General features: G+C 36.6%; 1 protein-coding gene across 3 annotated transcripts in view; it reads right to left on the reverse strand.

Annotated features, from left to right (window-relative positions):
• LOC131065635 (beta-hexosaminidase 3) overlaps positions 1-17,607 on the reverse strand; it is a 147,934-nt gene that overhangs the window by 48,749 nt on the left and 81,578 nt on the right. For all 3 annotated transcript variants that reach the window (XM_059215876.1, XM_059215874.1, XM_059215875.1), the window contains one exon: positions 16,053-16,153. In XM_059215876.1, the coding sequence (XP_059071859.1) occupies positions 16,053-16,153 (101 nt within the window). The remainder of the gene's footprint in view (positions 1-16,052; positions 16,154-17,607) is intronic.

Consider the following 17,607-nt stretch of genomic DNA (forward strand, 5'->3'; position numbering starts at 1 on the left):
GTCTACACACATAGAGATTTCTATCATGTGTAGCAAAGCCTTCAGGTTGTTCTATATATACTTCTTCCCCAATAACACCATTCAAAAATGCGGTCTTCACGTCCATTTGGTGTATCTTCCACCCTTTGGAAGCTACAATGGCAATGAAGGTTCTTACAGAAGTATATCGGGCAACTAGAGCAAATGTCTCTTCATAATCAATTCCAGCCTTTTGAGAGAACCCCCTAGCAACGAATATGGCTTTGTGTTTTTCAATCATTGCATCTTTCCAAGCTTGACATGTTAAAGCCTCTTCAACATTTGATGGTTCAGATTTTGTAAGTTCGGTCATGAGGGCAACATAGCATGATTGACTTCTTGTTTTCTTATTCTCTTTGAAAATTTCATCGGGTTCCACATTATTTTATTCAATCATCTTTCTTGCCCATAGTGGTCTTTTCTTCTTGTTAGGATTTTCAGCATTCTCGAAATTAGGTGATTGAAGTTCATGATTTTCTATGCTATTCTTCCTCTGATTTTCAATTGTAGGATTTTCATCTTATTCTGCAGTTAGATCATCTTCTGCACTTAGAGATAATTTATAAGCAACATCTTCTTCAAATTTGACATCTCTACTGATTTCAATGGATCTTCGTCCTCGAATATAGACTCTGTATCCTTTAGTGGTTTCACTGTAGCCAACAAATATGCCTTTTTTCCCAGAGGGTTCTAGTTTGGTTCTCTTTTCTTTAGGAACGTGAATATACACGTGGCAACCAAAGATTCTTAGATGGCTTAAATCTGGTTTATTTCCTATAAAGGCTTCTTCAAGTGTTATATTCTCTAGGATTGAATCAAGGCATCTATTTTGAATGTACACAGCTGTATTTGAGGCTTCAGCCCAAAATGAGATATGTAGATTTTGATCATGCATCATGGCTTTAGCAGCTTCAATGATGGTTCTGTTTTTTCTTTCTGCAACTCCATTTTGTTGAGGATTATAAGGTACGGTACACTCCCTCTTAATCCCAACAGAAATGTAGAATTCTTTAAAAATTTTAGAGATATATTCACCCCCATTATCTGATCTTAGAGTCTTTATTTTCTTCCCAGTTTGATTTTCCACTAGGGCCTTAAATTCTTTAAATTTCAATAACACTTCATTTGATTCTTTGAGTTTTATGAAATAAATCCAAGTTTTCCTAGAGTAATCATCAACAAATATCACGTAATACAAGAATCCCCTTAGTGATGGTAATGACATTGGACCACACAAATCAATGTGGACAAGTTCTAGTACAACTTTTGATTTGTGTTCACTTGAGGGAAAGGACCCTTTTGAGTTCTTCCCTAGAGCACATCCTTTACAAGTTCCAACATGATCTGATTTTAGATTGGGTAATCCTGTGGTAATTTTTCCTATAGAAGGTAGGGCACTAAATGGAAGATGTCCTAATCTTCTATGCCAAATTTCATTAGAGTTTGATACTTCATGATTTAGTGCTTCTTTTTGAGTATAACATAATTTGTATAAACTACCATCTCTAGATACTATAGGAATAGCATTCTTTATGTTAGAGTATTTAGGCCAGAGTAGAACTTTATCTTCATGGAAGGTGACACGATATCCTTGATCAGCTAGTCCTGAAATAGAGACCAAATTCCTTTTGATACCTGGTACAAAGAGAACATCTTTCAATTGTAATGTAACTCTTGTTCTTAATTGAATTGAGCAGGTCCCAATTCCTTTCACTGGATAGGTAGAATTGTCTCCTATTGTAACTTCTTCAATTGAGTAACCTTCAAAGGTTTCGAATTGATCTCTAAAACCGGTTATGTGTCGAGATGTTCCACTATCGATTATCCACATATGTTTGTTTGAGTTTAGTTCGCTTGATTAGGCTAAGAAAAATAGAGGATTCTCTACTTCCTTGACTTCAGCTATGGTTGCTTGAGTTTTCTTTCTTTCTGGGCAGAACCTGTGAGTGTGTCCAAATTTATCACACTTGTAGCATTGAATCTTGGAGAAGTCTTTGCTTTTGTGATTATTTCCTCTCTTTTGTTTGAACTTCCTTTTCTTCCCTTTGTTGTTTGTGTTAGCATGTAGTGCTTGAATTTCTCCCCCTTTGTTTGGACCCAATCCTCTTGTGATTAGTCGAGATTCTTCTTGAGTACAATCATTCTTGAGTTGATCGAATTTTGGTAGTGTCAGACGAGCACTAATGCCTTGAATAAAGGATTCCCAACTGGATGGTAATCCCTTAAGTGCTATTAGAGATAGCTCCATATCATCTATATTATTCCCAATAGTTGACAATTGGTCTTTTAATTCTGAAATCCTCATGAAATAGGATGTGATTGTTTCTCCTTTGTTCATGTAGATATGCATTAATTGTTGTTTTAAAGTGAGCAATCTGCTTGCTTTATTTATTTCATATGAGTTTTGAATGGTCTTGAACATATCATAAGCTGAAGTTAGTTTTGAGATGGTTGGAAGAATGTGATCTTTAACAACATCAATTATGATTTTCTTAGGCTTGTTGTTGTGTCTTTTCCAGGTTGTTTTCTCTTGCTCGTCTTTGGGCATCTTAGTATCTTCTTCTATGTATGCATCTAGTTCGAGTTCTTGAAGAATTGCTATTATTCGAATTCTCCATGAGACGAAGTTGGATGCGCCTTCGAGTCTATCCTCCACTCTAACACTGTTCACCATGATTGATTTTCCTTTGATTCTAAGTGCAAGTCTGAATTTTTTTTAGAAAAGAGGTGTCACTATTTTATTATTTCTCTACCAACGTAGCTCTGATACCATGTTAAAATATTTAGATCAGAGATAGAGAATACAATAGTCTAGTAATATGTAGTGAGGATAGACTTTAATAAGATCACTGCAATGAATATGTTTTACCTCCGATGTGTATATACATATATAACTCTAACTACTAATCTTCTATGATAATATTGACAACTTGCTGGTTCGTGAAACTGACACAGTTATTGGTTTCGGTTCATAGCAAGTGTCGATGCCTATAAATAAAAGGATGAAGATTCATGTCCACGTAGGGGCATGACTTCTACGTGGCTTATGCCACGTATAAGCCACGTAGAGTCATGACACTACGGCGACATGACCCTTCATTCAATGTCGTTATATATTACCTGCTTCAATCCAAATGAAGCTATATCCTTAACATTCCTTTCCACCATGTCTCTAACATAATGATAAGGAATCTCCACATGCTTTGTTCTGTCATGAAGCACAGGATTGACAGATTGCTTTATACAACTTTGATTGTCACAATGGATAATTGTAGGTTCTAAGTATTTTCCAAACAATCCTACAAGAAGATTTCTAAGCCACACAGCTTCTCGAGCCCTCATGGATGTTGCAATATACTCGACTTTTGTGGAGCTAAGTGCTACTGAAGACTGCTTCCTATTGAACCAAGAAATCATAGAAGAACCCAGACTAAAACAACAACCAAATGAGCTCTTCCGATCAATGACACATCCTACCCAATCAAAATCAGTATATCCATTTAGTTTCAAGTCCACATCAGTATATTTCAAACCATATCCAATTGTGTCACGCGGGTATCTCAGAATATGTTTTGCTGCAACTAGATGTATTTGTCTTGGTTCACTAAAGAACTGACTTAGTGCACTCACTGCATAACAAATATCTGGTCTAGTGTTGATCAAGTACATTAAGGACCCAATCATTTGCCTGTATAGAGTGGGATCCGCCAAGTCTGAATTAGCTGCACCTTCTCTTAACTTATGCAAATTTGTTTCCATAGGTGTGACCATGGATTTACAATCCATCATTCCAAACCTTTTCAGAATGTCAATGGTGTACTTTCCTTGACTTAGAATGATTCCATCATATTTTTGCCAAACTTCTAAACCAAGGAAATAGTGTAATAAACCTAGATCTTTCATATCAAGTTCAGATGATAACTCTCGCTTACATTTGATAATAAGATGATCTTCTGCAGTAATTAGTAAGTCACCAACATAAAGAATTAGGATTAAAATTTCTCCATTAATTACCTTGAAATATAGGTTTGAATATGCATCATTCTTGGAGAAACCCAAGCCCAAAAGGTAATGGTCAATCCTCTCGTACCAAGCACGTGGAGCCTGTTTAAGACCATACAACGCCTTCTTTAGTTTACAAACATGGGATTCTTTTTCATGTATTACAAAACCACCAGATTGCTCAATGTATACTTCTTCCTCAATTACACCATTGAGAAACGCAGTCTTTACATCCATTTGGTAGATCTTCCACCCTTTTGATGCAACAATAGCAATCATGGTTCTGACAGAAGTATATCGGGCAACAGGGACAAAAGTTTCTTCGTAGTCAATTCCCTCCTTTTGAGAAAATCCTCTAGCTACAAATCTAGCTTTATATTTTTCAATACTACCATCAACAACATGTTTAATTTTGAAGAGCCATTTAGAAGAAACAACTAATTTACCTTCTAGTTTAGGTACAATGTCCCAAACATCATTCTTTAGAATTGATTGGTATTCTTCTGTCATGGTATCTTTCCAAACCTGTAGACTCCTCAACACTAGTGGGTCCTGACTCAATGATTTGACTCATTAATGCAACATAGCTAGAGAATCTGTGAGGTCTTTTACTTTCTCTTAAGGTTCCTTTTGGGGCTGCAAAACCTTCAGCCTCTTGGATCATTTTCCTTGCCCAAAGAGGTCTTTTCCAGTTTACAACAATGTCTCTAAGCCCATCAGTAGGATCCAAGGGTTCATTTGGATTAACATCTTCTACGGGTCATGAGTCTCCCTCTGAATCTCAAGAGTATGGTCTTCTTCCATACTTTGAGGAGGCTCTTGATCTTCAATTTCTATCTCATGGATGTCCTTGGATTTTCTGAATGCAACATCTTCTTCAAAGATTACATCCCTACTTAACTCAATCAATTTTTGTCCTGGAATATAGATTCTATAAGCTTTTGATGTTTCACTGTAGCCTACAAATATTCCCTTCTTGTCTGAAGGTTCTAGTTTTGATCTTTTATCTTTGGGTATGTGTATGTATACTGAGCAACCAAAGATTCTCAAGTGGCTTATATCAGGCTTCACTCCTGTGAATGTTTCTTTGGGTGTTTTGTTTCCCAAAATGCTATGAGGACATCTATTTTGAATATAAACGGCAGTTCTAGAAGCTTCTGCCCAAAAGGAAGTTTGAAGATTTTGATCATGTATCATGGCTTTGGCTGCCTCTACAATGGTTCTATTTTTTCTTTCTGCCACACCATTTTGTTGAGGATTATAGGGAGCACTAAACTCCCTCTTAATCCCAGCACCAGTACAAAAGTTTCGGAAGTTACTAGAGGTATACTCTCCTCCATTATTAAGATCTTAAGGTTTTGATTCTTTTCCCTGACATATTTTCTACTAGGGCTTTGAATTCCTTAAACCTTGATAGTACTTTATATGATTCTTTACTTTTCAAAAAATATATCCAAGTTTTCCTAGAATAATCATCAATGAAAATAACATAGTACAAGAACCCACCCAAAGAAGCTACTAACATTGGGCCACATAAATCTGAATGAATAAGCTCTAAGACATATTTAGATCTACTTTCACTATTATGAAAAGTACCTTTAGTGTTCTTCCCCAAAGCACATCCTTTACAACTTCCTTCATGTTCTTGGTTAAGTTTGGGAAGTCCTGTTACCATCTTTTCCATCGAAGGTAGAGCACGGAATTGAAGATGACCCAATCTTCTATGCCAAATCTCACAAGTGTTTGAAGAATCATGAATTAGTGCTTGAGGAAGAGTGCAAAGTTGATAGAGACATCCATGGCGAACTCCTAAGACTTGAGCCTTTTTGATGCTTGTCTTCTTGGGCCATGCAAGAACTTTGTCATCCATGAATGCAATTCGATATCCTTTGTCTTCCAAGGCTGATAAGGAGACCAAGTTTCGCTTAATTCCTGGTACAAATAATACATCAGTCAATTGTATGGAAATGCCTGAATTTAGTTGTAGAATAGAGGTCCCAACTCCTTTCACTAAATAGCTAGAGTTATCTCCAATGGTTACTTTCTAAATTGAAGTTTTCTCCACCAAGTTATCTAGATGTTCTCTAAATCCGGTGATGTAGCGTGATGCTCCACTATCAATTATCCAAGTGTTGTGATTGGTAACCACGTGACTTGAAAGAGCTGAATAGAAAATGAATCCATCTGAATCTTCTTGAGGAAGAGTTTCGCCAACATGTGCAATGGAAGCTTGAGGCATAGTCCTAGTAGGACATTTCATGGCATAGTGACCATATTGGTTACATCTAAAACATTGGATTTTTGACATATCCTTCCTTCTTTTGGATGTAGAAGCACCATTGGATTCTTTGTCCTTCTTCCTCTTGAAGTGTCCTTTCTTACCCTTCTTCTTTGAGGAATGAGAGGTAAGAACATGAATGTCTTTGTTTATGGTATTTTGGCCAATACCTCTTGTAATCAATCTTGACTCTTCTTGAATGCAATCTTGCTTTAATCGATCAAACTTAGGAAGCTTTGATCTTGCACTTATCCCTTGAATGAATGCCTCCCATGAGGAGGGTAGACCATTTAGTGCCAACATGGTTAACTCTTTGCTCTCTATTGTGTGTCCAATAGTAGAGAGTTGATCTTTTAGTTCAGTGATCCTCATGAAGTATGAGGTGATTGATTCGCCTTTTGTCATCTTGACATGATGGAGTTGTTGCTTTAGAGCAAGAGCTCGACTTGTGTTGTTTATATCATACATGTTCTCTAATGATTTGATCATGCCATAGGCAGTCTCCATCTTGGAGATGATTGGCACTATATGATACTTTACGGAGTCAACAAGCATTTTCATTGCTTTGTTGTTCTGTTTCCTCCATTCAATCTCCTCATCTTTTTCTTCTGGTTTTGGTATGGCTTTCTTCACAAATCCATCTAATTCGTTTTCACTTAAGGCAAGCATGATTCTAAACTTCCAAGAAACAAAATTAGATACTCCTTCGAGTCTGTCTTCAACTCTAATCCCATTCACCATCTTGATGTTGATAGAAGAGGATGATTTTGACGTCGATAGTAGAAAGATAATCTCGCTTTTATAAATCTGATCTGATCTTTTTCTTAGTCCGGCTCCGATACCATGTTAAGTTATGGAGATCAGATTTTAATTTCAATCTGCCTTAAAGATGAACTGACAGACAGATAAATCACAGCACAAGAGAGGGAATTCAATCTGATTGAATTCTGTGTAAAGCAGACTGAAAGATGATGCAATTTAATCCGAATGATGATGGTGCAAACCAATGACAAAAAAATCATAACTGCTAATGATGATGGACAATTCAAATATATATATGTGGGACGTAAAGTTATATTTCTATCTTCTGTGCTTCTTGTTAACCTTAAATGGAGAGAGAGAGAGAGAGAGAGATCGGACTAGTATAAGAGAACGATGTCTAAACCAATCGACACAATCCTCTTAATCATCACATCTCCCAACCATCATGTCTCTCTCCATAAAATTGTTTAGACATAACACGTCTAAAGCAAGAAGATAATACGGTTTTAATCTTTCATGTAATCACACATCATAGATTAGTTAGTTAACATGGATTAACAAGGAACTAATTCATACTTAGACATAACATAGAATCGATTCATATGTAATATGCCTTACATAGAATCGATTAATATATTAATCGATATATGTTGATTATCTCAAAGAATCGAATTATATATAGTTGATTCAAATACAATGAATATTCATTAGTAAACTAATTTGTTAAATGACTCAATCTGATCAGATTACTGATTGACGCTATCCTTCAACATCTTGTTGGAGCAAGAGAGCATGCTAGAGATTCATGTGGCTTTATGTTTCTCTATGCTACCATCTGTAGCATGTTTGATTTTGAATAGCCACATGGATGAGACAACGGATTTCCCTTTTGGCCTAGGAACAATTTCCCACACATCATTGTTGAGGATGGATTTATATTCTTCCGACATGGCATCTTTCCAAACTTGATGTTTAAGAGCTTCTGGTACACTGGAAGGTTCTGATTTAGAGAGATCATTCATTAGGGCTACATAGCTAGTGAATCTTCGGGGCCTCTTACTTTCTCTAAAAGTCCCTGAAGGAGCTGCAAAGTCCCTTGCATCTTCCATTGTCTTGTGAACCCATAGAGGTCTTTTCTTAGAGATTTCTTGGGGAGGAATTTGTTCTTCATTTTCTTCTGAACACTCCCTCTGAACCTCGGGAGTGGAATCCTCTTCTATGTCTGAAGATGGAACATAAATTTCTGACTCAATAGAGTATTTGGCTCTTTTGAAGGCTATGTCTTCTTCAAATATTATATTTCTACTAAGTTCAATATTGCTATGTCCAGACACAAATATTTTGCAGGCTTTAGAGGTTTCACTATATCCAACAAAGATTCCTTTTCTTCCAGAGGGTTCTAGTTTTGTTCTTTTCTCTTTAGGTATATGAAAGTAGACAGGGCATCCAAATATCCTAAAGTGAGTGATATCGGGCTTTATCCCTGTGAAAAATTCTTCAGGAGTTTTGTCTTCAATGTGGGAGTGAAGGCATCTATTTTGTATGTATACAACAGTGTTGGAGGTTTTTGCCCAAAGATGAGTTTCTAAGTTTTGATCAAGAAGCATGGCTTTGGCTGCTTCTACAATGGTTCTATTTTTCCTCTCAGCAACCCCATTTTGTTGGGGGTTGTAAGGGACAGTGAACTCCCTCTTAATCCCATCTTCTTTACAAAATTCCCTAAAAATGTCTGAGGTGTATTCCCTCCCATTATCAGTCCTTAGGGTTTTTATTTTCCTTCCGGAAGAGTTTTCAAAGAGAGATTTGAATTCCTTAAATCTCTTGAGGATCTCTTCAGATTCTTTACGTTTAACTAAGTAGATCCAGGTCTTCCTGGAGAAGACATCAATGAATATTACATAATAAAGGAACCCCCCTAATGACGGTACAGACATTGGCCCACATAGGTCAGAGTGAACTAGTTCTAAAACATTGCTTGTTTTCCTAGAACTATTCTAAAAAGAACTCTTAGTATTTTTGCCTAGGGCACACCCCTTACATGTACCAGAATGGTATTGTTTTAACTTAGGCAAACCAATTACTAATTTTTCCATTGAACATAAAGCACGAAAGTTTAAATGACCTAATCTTCTATGCCAAATTTCATTAGAATCTGCAATCTCATGAAGTAGGGCTAGGTTAGATTCAGTACATACCTCGTACAAATAGCCTTTTCTATGTCCTAGGGTTGTAGCCTTCTTGATGGAAGAGTTTTGTGGCCATAATAGAACTTTACCATTCATGAATGTTATTTTGTACCCATCATCTTCAAGTGCAGATATGGAGATTAAGTTCCTCTTGATGCCAGGAACGAATAGAACTCCGGTGAGTTGAAGAGACATGCCTGTCTTCAACTTAATGGTGCAGGTACCGACGCCTTTCACTGGATGTGCAGAGTCATCACCAATGGTTACTTCTTCATCAGTTTCTTCTAACATGGAATCCAGTAATTCTCTATACCCAGTCATGTGCCTTGAAGACTCACTGTCAATGATCCAGGTGTTAGATTTATTGGATACTTGAATGGAAAGGGCAGAGTAGAATACATGCTTCTCAGAGTCATATTCTTCCCTTTTAACTTTTGCAAATGTAGCTTCTTGTTTGATTCTATCCGGACATCTTGCTGCATAGTGTCCATATTGATCACACCTAAAGCACTGAATGTGAGAGTTGTCTCTCTTAGATGACCTTTTCTCATGTCGGTTCTTTCTCTTCTTGAAATGTTTCTTCTTGTTTTTCTTGTTCAAGTTGGTATTTAGAACATGGAGATCTTTGTCTACATTCTTTTGTTTGATCCCCTTCTTATTTGGCCTTGACTCCTCTTGAAGACAATCTGCTCTTAGCCTATCAAATTTTGGATATTTATCCCTTGCACTAATGCCTTGGACGAATGTTTCCCATGTACTAGGCAACCCATCTAGAGCAATGAGCGTTAGATCTTTGCTCTGGATCTCATATCCAAGCGTTGCTAGTTCATCCCTTAGGGATGATATCCGCATAAAGTATGCATTGATTGATTCTCCTTTGTTCATGCTTATGTGATTTATTTCCCTTTTTAGAGCTAGGGTTCTACTTGCCTTGTTTATCTCAAATGCACTTTCGAGTGCTTTGAACATATGGTAGGCAGTCTCATGTTTTGTTATTATTGGCATAATGTGATTTCTCACTCCATCGACTATGATCTTCGTGGCCTTTTCATTTCCCTCGGTCCATGTTTATTTGTCAGGTTCATTCTTTGGCTCTTTAGATTCAACTCTTACGAATGATTCAACTTTATTTTCTTTTAAAATCATTTTAATTCTGAACTTCCATGCTGAGAAATTTTCGCCTCCTTCAAGTTTGTCCTCAAATCTGATAACATTAGCCATGGAAAATATGATGTTTATATCTTCAATTTGAACTTCTCAAATTTGAATGCCTCAGGTTCGATCAGCATGGCTCTGATACCATGTAAATGTTATTCAAATTTATGTTCAAGTCTGAAGTTGTATAATTTTGTTATTCTTTTACTGATATTTACTGTTGCTTCTTATGTTACAGGTTGTTGAAGATAATATTTAATTTATTTCTATGCCTCTACAACATTTCATATGACATATACTTATAGGCAATGCCCATCGATCAAGGCATGCCTTGACCAGACATGTCTCTTGACATGCCTGCACATGCACCGCTTCATTTAGTGTTTATGGCGATAACTATCGGGTCACGTCATTTAATATAATCAACTGATTAACAATCGGTCACGTCACATAATATAATCAATTGATTAACAATCGGTCACGTCAAATGCTGTTGATATAACAACCGATAACCGATCGGTATAATGCGAGATTAATATGATAACTATTATAGTTATCGTATGATAACATCAATCGATGCTATGATATGATAGCTATGATAGTTATCATAAGTCTGGTCTATTCTTATTACAATCAGAGCATGTGTAATGTGATCATAGCATGATCGATGATGTCAAACTGTGCAATCCAATGTTTTGGATAGTAAATGCATATAAAGATGATTATAACAAGTTTAATCATGAGATCTACCATTTGCAGTTATATCGATAAGGTAGATGATTGAATGAGAGATAAATGAAGTCTCTCATTCAACCATTTATCTTACCGAAGCTACTAAGTTTCAACAATTAGTGTCAAATCATTAGGGAGTGCCTTTGCCATCATTGTCCAAGTTTGGTGAGTTTTGTTCTTCTTTTTCCTAGCTTTTTGTGCAATTTCAGGTTTCAGAGCAATCACTGCAGGTTGAAGATTTTACTCTCAATGCACACTTCCTGAGGCAAAATTTTTGCTTCCTGCTGGACTGGACTAATCTTCGGTCCATCCTCGATCCACATTTCGAGTTCGATTTCTATGTCTTTCCTTCAATTTCGGCTTTTTTCTTCCTGACTGTAGGTGGGAAATTTTCTTTCTATTGCAGGTTAGGAGTTTCCTTTATGTTTTTGTGTTGTAGGGATTTTTTTCTAGCTATTACAAGTGCACTTTAGTTAAAACTTGTAACTTGTAACTTGCTTTTATTTTCACTTTTCCCTTTTTGTCTTTTAAGTTGTTGTAGGAACTTTTTAGACAAATTGCAAGTGAATTTAAAATTACAAGTTTAATGAGAACTTGTAACTTCTCATAAAAGTTCCTACTTTGTGCTTTTAAGTTGTAATAAGGGTTTTATTTCCCTATTACAAGTTTTTTATGTGTTTCTTTTAGTCGTAATAGGGATTTTATTTCCCTATTACAAGTCCTTTATTATTTAAGTTGTGTTTTTAAAACATGTAATGGGGATTTTATTTCCCTATTACAAGTCTTTATGTTTTTAAAACTTGTAATGGGGATTTTATTTCCCTATCACAAGTTGTTTTGTTAGTTCTTTTTGCTCTTCTTTCTTTCAAACCTGAATTTGCACAAATGAAGGAAAAGTATGTTATTTTTAACTTGCAAAAGGGATTTAGAAACCTGATTGCATCTTTTTGAAGGGCATTTTTACTTGTAGTTGAAGGTGAAGAACCCGACCTGCACATATATCTCCAAGATTCCGATTTTTGTGGCTTTCTTGTTTGAATCCAATTTGCTAGGAAGAGGGCATTGAATGATAGAGACGTTGGAGATTATTGCTCCTCCATTTGTTGGACGTTTTTGCCACGTTTTGAATCCCTCATTCAACGTGTTTGCTGGTTCGTTTTGAATCCCTCTTGCAACGTGTTTTGGCTGGGTGTTTTTGCTTCTCCTTTCAAATGTGGAAAGTGAAAGCTCTTTGTGCGTTTTGTTTCTCTCCTCTTCATGCCGTTTTTGGAGGAGGTTGAATCAAAATCCGTTTTTGGCTGGCAAGGGTTTTCAATGTGTCTATTTATAGAACTTTTTGGTTCTTCCCAAGCTCATTATTCTTTGCTAAGGGTTTTATAAATCTGATTACAAGTTGAGTCTTTCCCATTTTCCAAGTTGCCAAGACGAAAAAAGTTCTTCAAAATCCATTCATAATCATCTGCACTTATTATCTTTTGTCATAAGCTTCATTTCCCACCATTTCATCCACTCATTTCACACCTTCATTCATCTTTCCCATTATGAGCCTACTTGCAGTCGGAATTTTAAAACCTCATTGCAAGTTGTGTCTTCACTTGCAGTCAGCCTTCCAGAACCCGAAATTGGTCCAAAATGCACTAAAAAACACTTGAAAATGAGACTTAAAGGTCCAATTACAAGTGCAAACCTGTAGTTACCCATTACACATGAATTTACATGTTTGTTCTCCACAGTTGCAATTCAATGCTCTTATTTTTCCACACATGTAATGCAGTTTCCAAAACCAAAAATTTACTTGTGAACCCATTTTTGCATCAATTTATCCCTTCCCTTGTCAGTCTTGTTTGCACACACGACCTACCAAATCAATGAATTAAGGCATGGGCCTTATTTTGCAAGCAAATTTCAAGATTGGAGAATGATTCAAAGAGAGAACAACAACATGACGGAGCCACACAAGGAGATGAATAAGTGATATGAACGGTTGAGAGCATAGAATGCTTTCAAGGCATAGATAGGATTCTTACTTCAGCCTTGCAAAGAACTTCCCTCCTAAAAAGTCAGTACTACCCCAAGCATGTGAAAGGTTGAAGTTCGCTGGTTAAAGACATAAAGACTATCAAGGGTGCAAGTTCTTGTTCCAGTTCAAGATGTCATTTACCTCGATCACAAATTATCTTGTAGCAGCATGAAGATTTTCAAAACAGAGGATGATGTAGTTAGAGTCATGTCTTCAGACACATAGAATAGTTTTCAATTGTGTATTTGTAATTTTGTTTTGACAAGTTTACTTGTAAAAAAATCAATTTTGTAATTGCAAGTTTATCACTTGCACTTTTGTAATTACAAGTAAGCTGATTACAAGTCAATTTAGAATAGGAATTGTAATTTTGAATAAGTCCTAGTTAGTAGTTGGAATAAGTCATGGTGGTTCAGAAAATTTCTCAAGTTAGTTGGGATCCTCCCACCTTTTTCTCAAGGCTCCTCTCCTATAAATACTTGAGGGGATCTATTGTAATTTTTATCTTTTGGCAATGCAACAAAACTCTGCCAGTTTGTATGTACACTTTAAGACTTTGAGCTTAGTTGTAAATCAAATTGCAATCAATTAAAAGAGGCAAATTGCTTTCAAACTTTGTGTTGATTCAGAGTGTTATGTGACGACATTTTCTAGAGATTGATTGTGAGTTTTGAGGTATTATACAATTGGGATTCAAGCTCAATCTTGCAGACTTTGAGCTGCTTATTGTGTTTGGAAGTTTAGATTGGTTTTAAGATTTGATACTGCAGACTTTGAGCTGATTGTCACGTCTGAAACTATTGTAGGATGCTCAAGCAAAGAGGTAACTTGCAAACTTTGTGCTGCTTTTATTTTCTATGTTTGTGCATAAGAGGTGCATCATGTGGTTAGACTTTGAGCTGCTACATATTGTGCTTAGTTACTAGAAAATCATCTACAAAGGTTGATAGGATAGTAGAAGTGCTGAAGACTTTGAGCTTTCATTTCTATTTTCCTGTCCCGAAGAAGTGACGAAAGTCTTTGTGCTTTCATGGAAACTTTGCTTCCCTTTATGTTCCAAAAATCCTACAAAAAAGTCTCATTTTTGTATTTGCTATTATTTATTTCCAATTGCTATTGCTTTTCTGTGAAGAGAAAAGAGTATAGTTTTTCTTGAAAGAAGGAAAGACTGTTGTCCCACCCATATTAGATTAGTTTAGTTTGTATATAGAGGGAGCCTTCCCTAAATTAGGAGAGTATCATACTCACACACTGTGGCTGAAACCACAATTTTGCACATCCCCCCGGTGTACAAAATTTTCAACCAACAGACAGATCTCAGTAGATTTAAGATTTGAAGTGCATGCCGTGTTTTTCTCCTGATTTGGGCAATTTATTATCCCAGTTCTAAGTAATACCAGTTTGGGAAGGTGTAGTATTTGTTTGGGGTCAATTTGGAGGCCAGGTTTGACAACATGATCATTGGATGTAAAGCAGATTGAAGGATGCGGATTTTTTTGTACAGTTTTCAGCTAGGTGACTTGTGGGTATTGGATATTGAAAGACATCTGCTAAATTTATCTTCAGCTCTCTACAGGCATATCACTTGGTCCACATCAAATATGATGCATTGGGTAATAACCTTGCTTTAGAAAGTGAAATAACCTCCTGCTGGGCATGTGAATGTGACTGAGTTGTGACTAGAAGAAGACCTCTTTGATCCACCGCTTGGGAAAGTGGAAGATCTTCCCGATTTCTAGTGATCTGTGGGAGCTTGAAAGGCAAAAATCAACCCCTCCTGTAGCTTGCCGTTTAATTTTATCAGCAGGATTGGTATTTACAAAATGAAGACATATAGCTTAAGGAATATTGCAGAGATTGCATTGCAGATTAAGCTTGGGCATGGGAAGATTATGTAGTTTGACCACTGTGCAAAATTTTATTGTATTTCCACTATTCTGAGTCAACTGAAAGGTCAGAAGCAAGATATATTTTCATGTATTCCTGAGTTTTAAAATAATACTCAAGCATGACTGTGTACTGATCTTAATAGCAAGAATTAACCTTCAGTTTAGTATTTAAGAATCTGCAAATTTTTATTGTATTTGAATATATACAAGTGAATATAAATTGAAAAGCTGGCACTACTTAAACCTGCAAGTGAACTTAAACACAAACTTGCAAACTATTTAAAAAGAGGTGAAAATTTTGAAGGGGGATTTTATAAAAGTGGTGAAGCTCTTCAAATATTGGCACATCTTCAAACTGCTATGGATGACTACCTAGTGTTGAGCATCTGTTACAAATCTAATTTTCTAATTTTAATTTAAAACTATAGTTTCAGTTTTCAAGCCATATTTTACCTCAAAGGGCATTTATAGCAATTAATTCTATTTTGGTCTGCCTCTATCTGTGACCATGGCTCTCAATCATTTCTACTTGTCCTCTACCTTCTCTAGTTCCAATGTGTCTACCTTAGTTAAAGCACGAAAATACTAACTATCAGACATAATATAAACATTTTTGGGAAACAGGGTATAGTTTAAGATATCTGTTTTGAAGTAGGTATTATTCGTTGACAAGTAAAAGGCTGCAACAGTAAGCAGCTATGGTTTGGATTTCTACTTATAGATATTGGACAGAGACTTGTAGATTAAATATTAACCTTTATTATCACAAAGTTTGGAGAATGAAAATTAAAATCAACTAATTTTTACAAGACTACTAATAGATATTAAGACCAACATTTTTAAGTACAACAATGTGCATCCAGAAATAATTATAATTACATGTGTGAACTGAACAAAACTAAAATCATTTAAGTGCTTCATAACATCTTCAGAAGGAGAAAAGGCACTACAAAAAACCAACAGTAGATGAATAATATAAGGCAATCAACACTGCAAGAGGGAAACATTACCTGATAGAATACTGTCAATAACCTTGAATGTAAATTCATTACTCACATCAAGTGGTTGTTGACAATGAGAAGAAGGCCACAATTGTGGATATCCAATGCCCCTAAAACAGACCAAAATATCCAAAAGATTAATTAAATTATCATATTAGTTTCTTCAATGCGTTCATTTTTAACCATGAATTACCATCATCAAAGTGATATAGGGAAAAGCATCAACACATGCATATCACAGCATCACTTCACAAACATCTTTACGCATAAAATAGTAAAAGATTGACGGTAGAGAATTTTGTATGTTCACTATGTTTCTAAAAATGGATTTGTTGTGAGGTATTCACACATCGCCTCATTGCAAATGGGGACCCCCACTTTTCGCTTTCTAGGTTAGTCGTCTTAGTTTAGTTGTTAGTTGTTGTTGAGTCTTTGCTATTAACCTTTTGTTTGTAGTTGCTCAAGAGCTGATCAAGTCTCCCTCTTAAGAATGAAGTGAGGTTCAACACTCCCTTTGCCCAACCAAAACATAATCCCTCCCACTTCTCCCAGTCCTGTCAGTGGGTGCCCAAACCCGATCACTCCCATTTCCATTTCTCATCATCGTCATCACCATTACACCATTCCATTTCCCTCCATTTCCACCTCCCCTACCACGCTTCACTTCCATTTACCATATCCTCTACTCACCTACCTTTATATACTCCATCTACCCTTCCTTCCACCCATCCCCATATCCTAACCTACTTCACCTACTTCACCTACCTTATATTTCCTAACTCCCATCCCACATCCTTAACCTACCCCTACCACTACCTTTGCCTTTACCCCCATCACCCCTTCCATCTCATTCACCTCCGACCTTCTAACCTATACCTTTATCTACCTAACCCTCTTCCCATCCTAGCATACTCATCCCCTACCCTTCACCTACACTCACACCTATATCCTCTACCCTCCATCTCACACCCCCTTACCCTTCTACTTCCCTTAGCCTACCCTTTCCCTTACCTACCACTCTACCTCCTCCCCCTATCCTATCCTAACCCACCTTCCATTTCCTACCTTTTCCCTTAACTACCACCTCACCCCCCTCTACCCTTTCATTACCCCCTTATACCTCCCATTACATTTTATTCCCCAACCTCCCCTAACTCCATCCACCACCTCTTATACCTCTTAACCCCACGTATCTCCTACTTCTATCATTTATATCCCTTATGTCCCCTTTTCCTCCAACATCCCATTCCCCCTCTTTCTCTACGTAGTGGCATTCCCTTACCACTTCCCCCACATTCCTCTCATCATCTTTTGGGCCCCACACACTAATAAATGGAGAATCAAATAAGATTTTTAAGGACTTTCCTTGCTGGGACCCACCGAGCTTTAGCTTGGGGATTTTAAGTGTTTTTAATTACCATGCCACATATTGCTTGGGCCCCACCAAATCTGAAGTGGAGATTTTAAGAAAGGTTCTTTCAAGGCATAGAGTATTTCATTCTTTTCCCTCTCTACCGTATTACATTACTTGGGCCCACAAACTTGAAAGCTTGAAGTTTTAGAA

Source organism: Cryptomeria japonica, unplaced genomic scaffold (genome assembly GCF_030272615.1).
Source record: "Cryptomeria japonica unplaced genomic scaffold, Sugi_1.0 HiC_scaffold_319, whole genome shotgun sequence".
NCBI classification, from domain to species: Eukaryota; Viridiplantae; Streptophyta; class Pinopsida; order Cupressales; family Cupressaceae; genus Cryptomeria; species Cryptomeria japonica.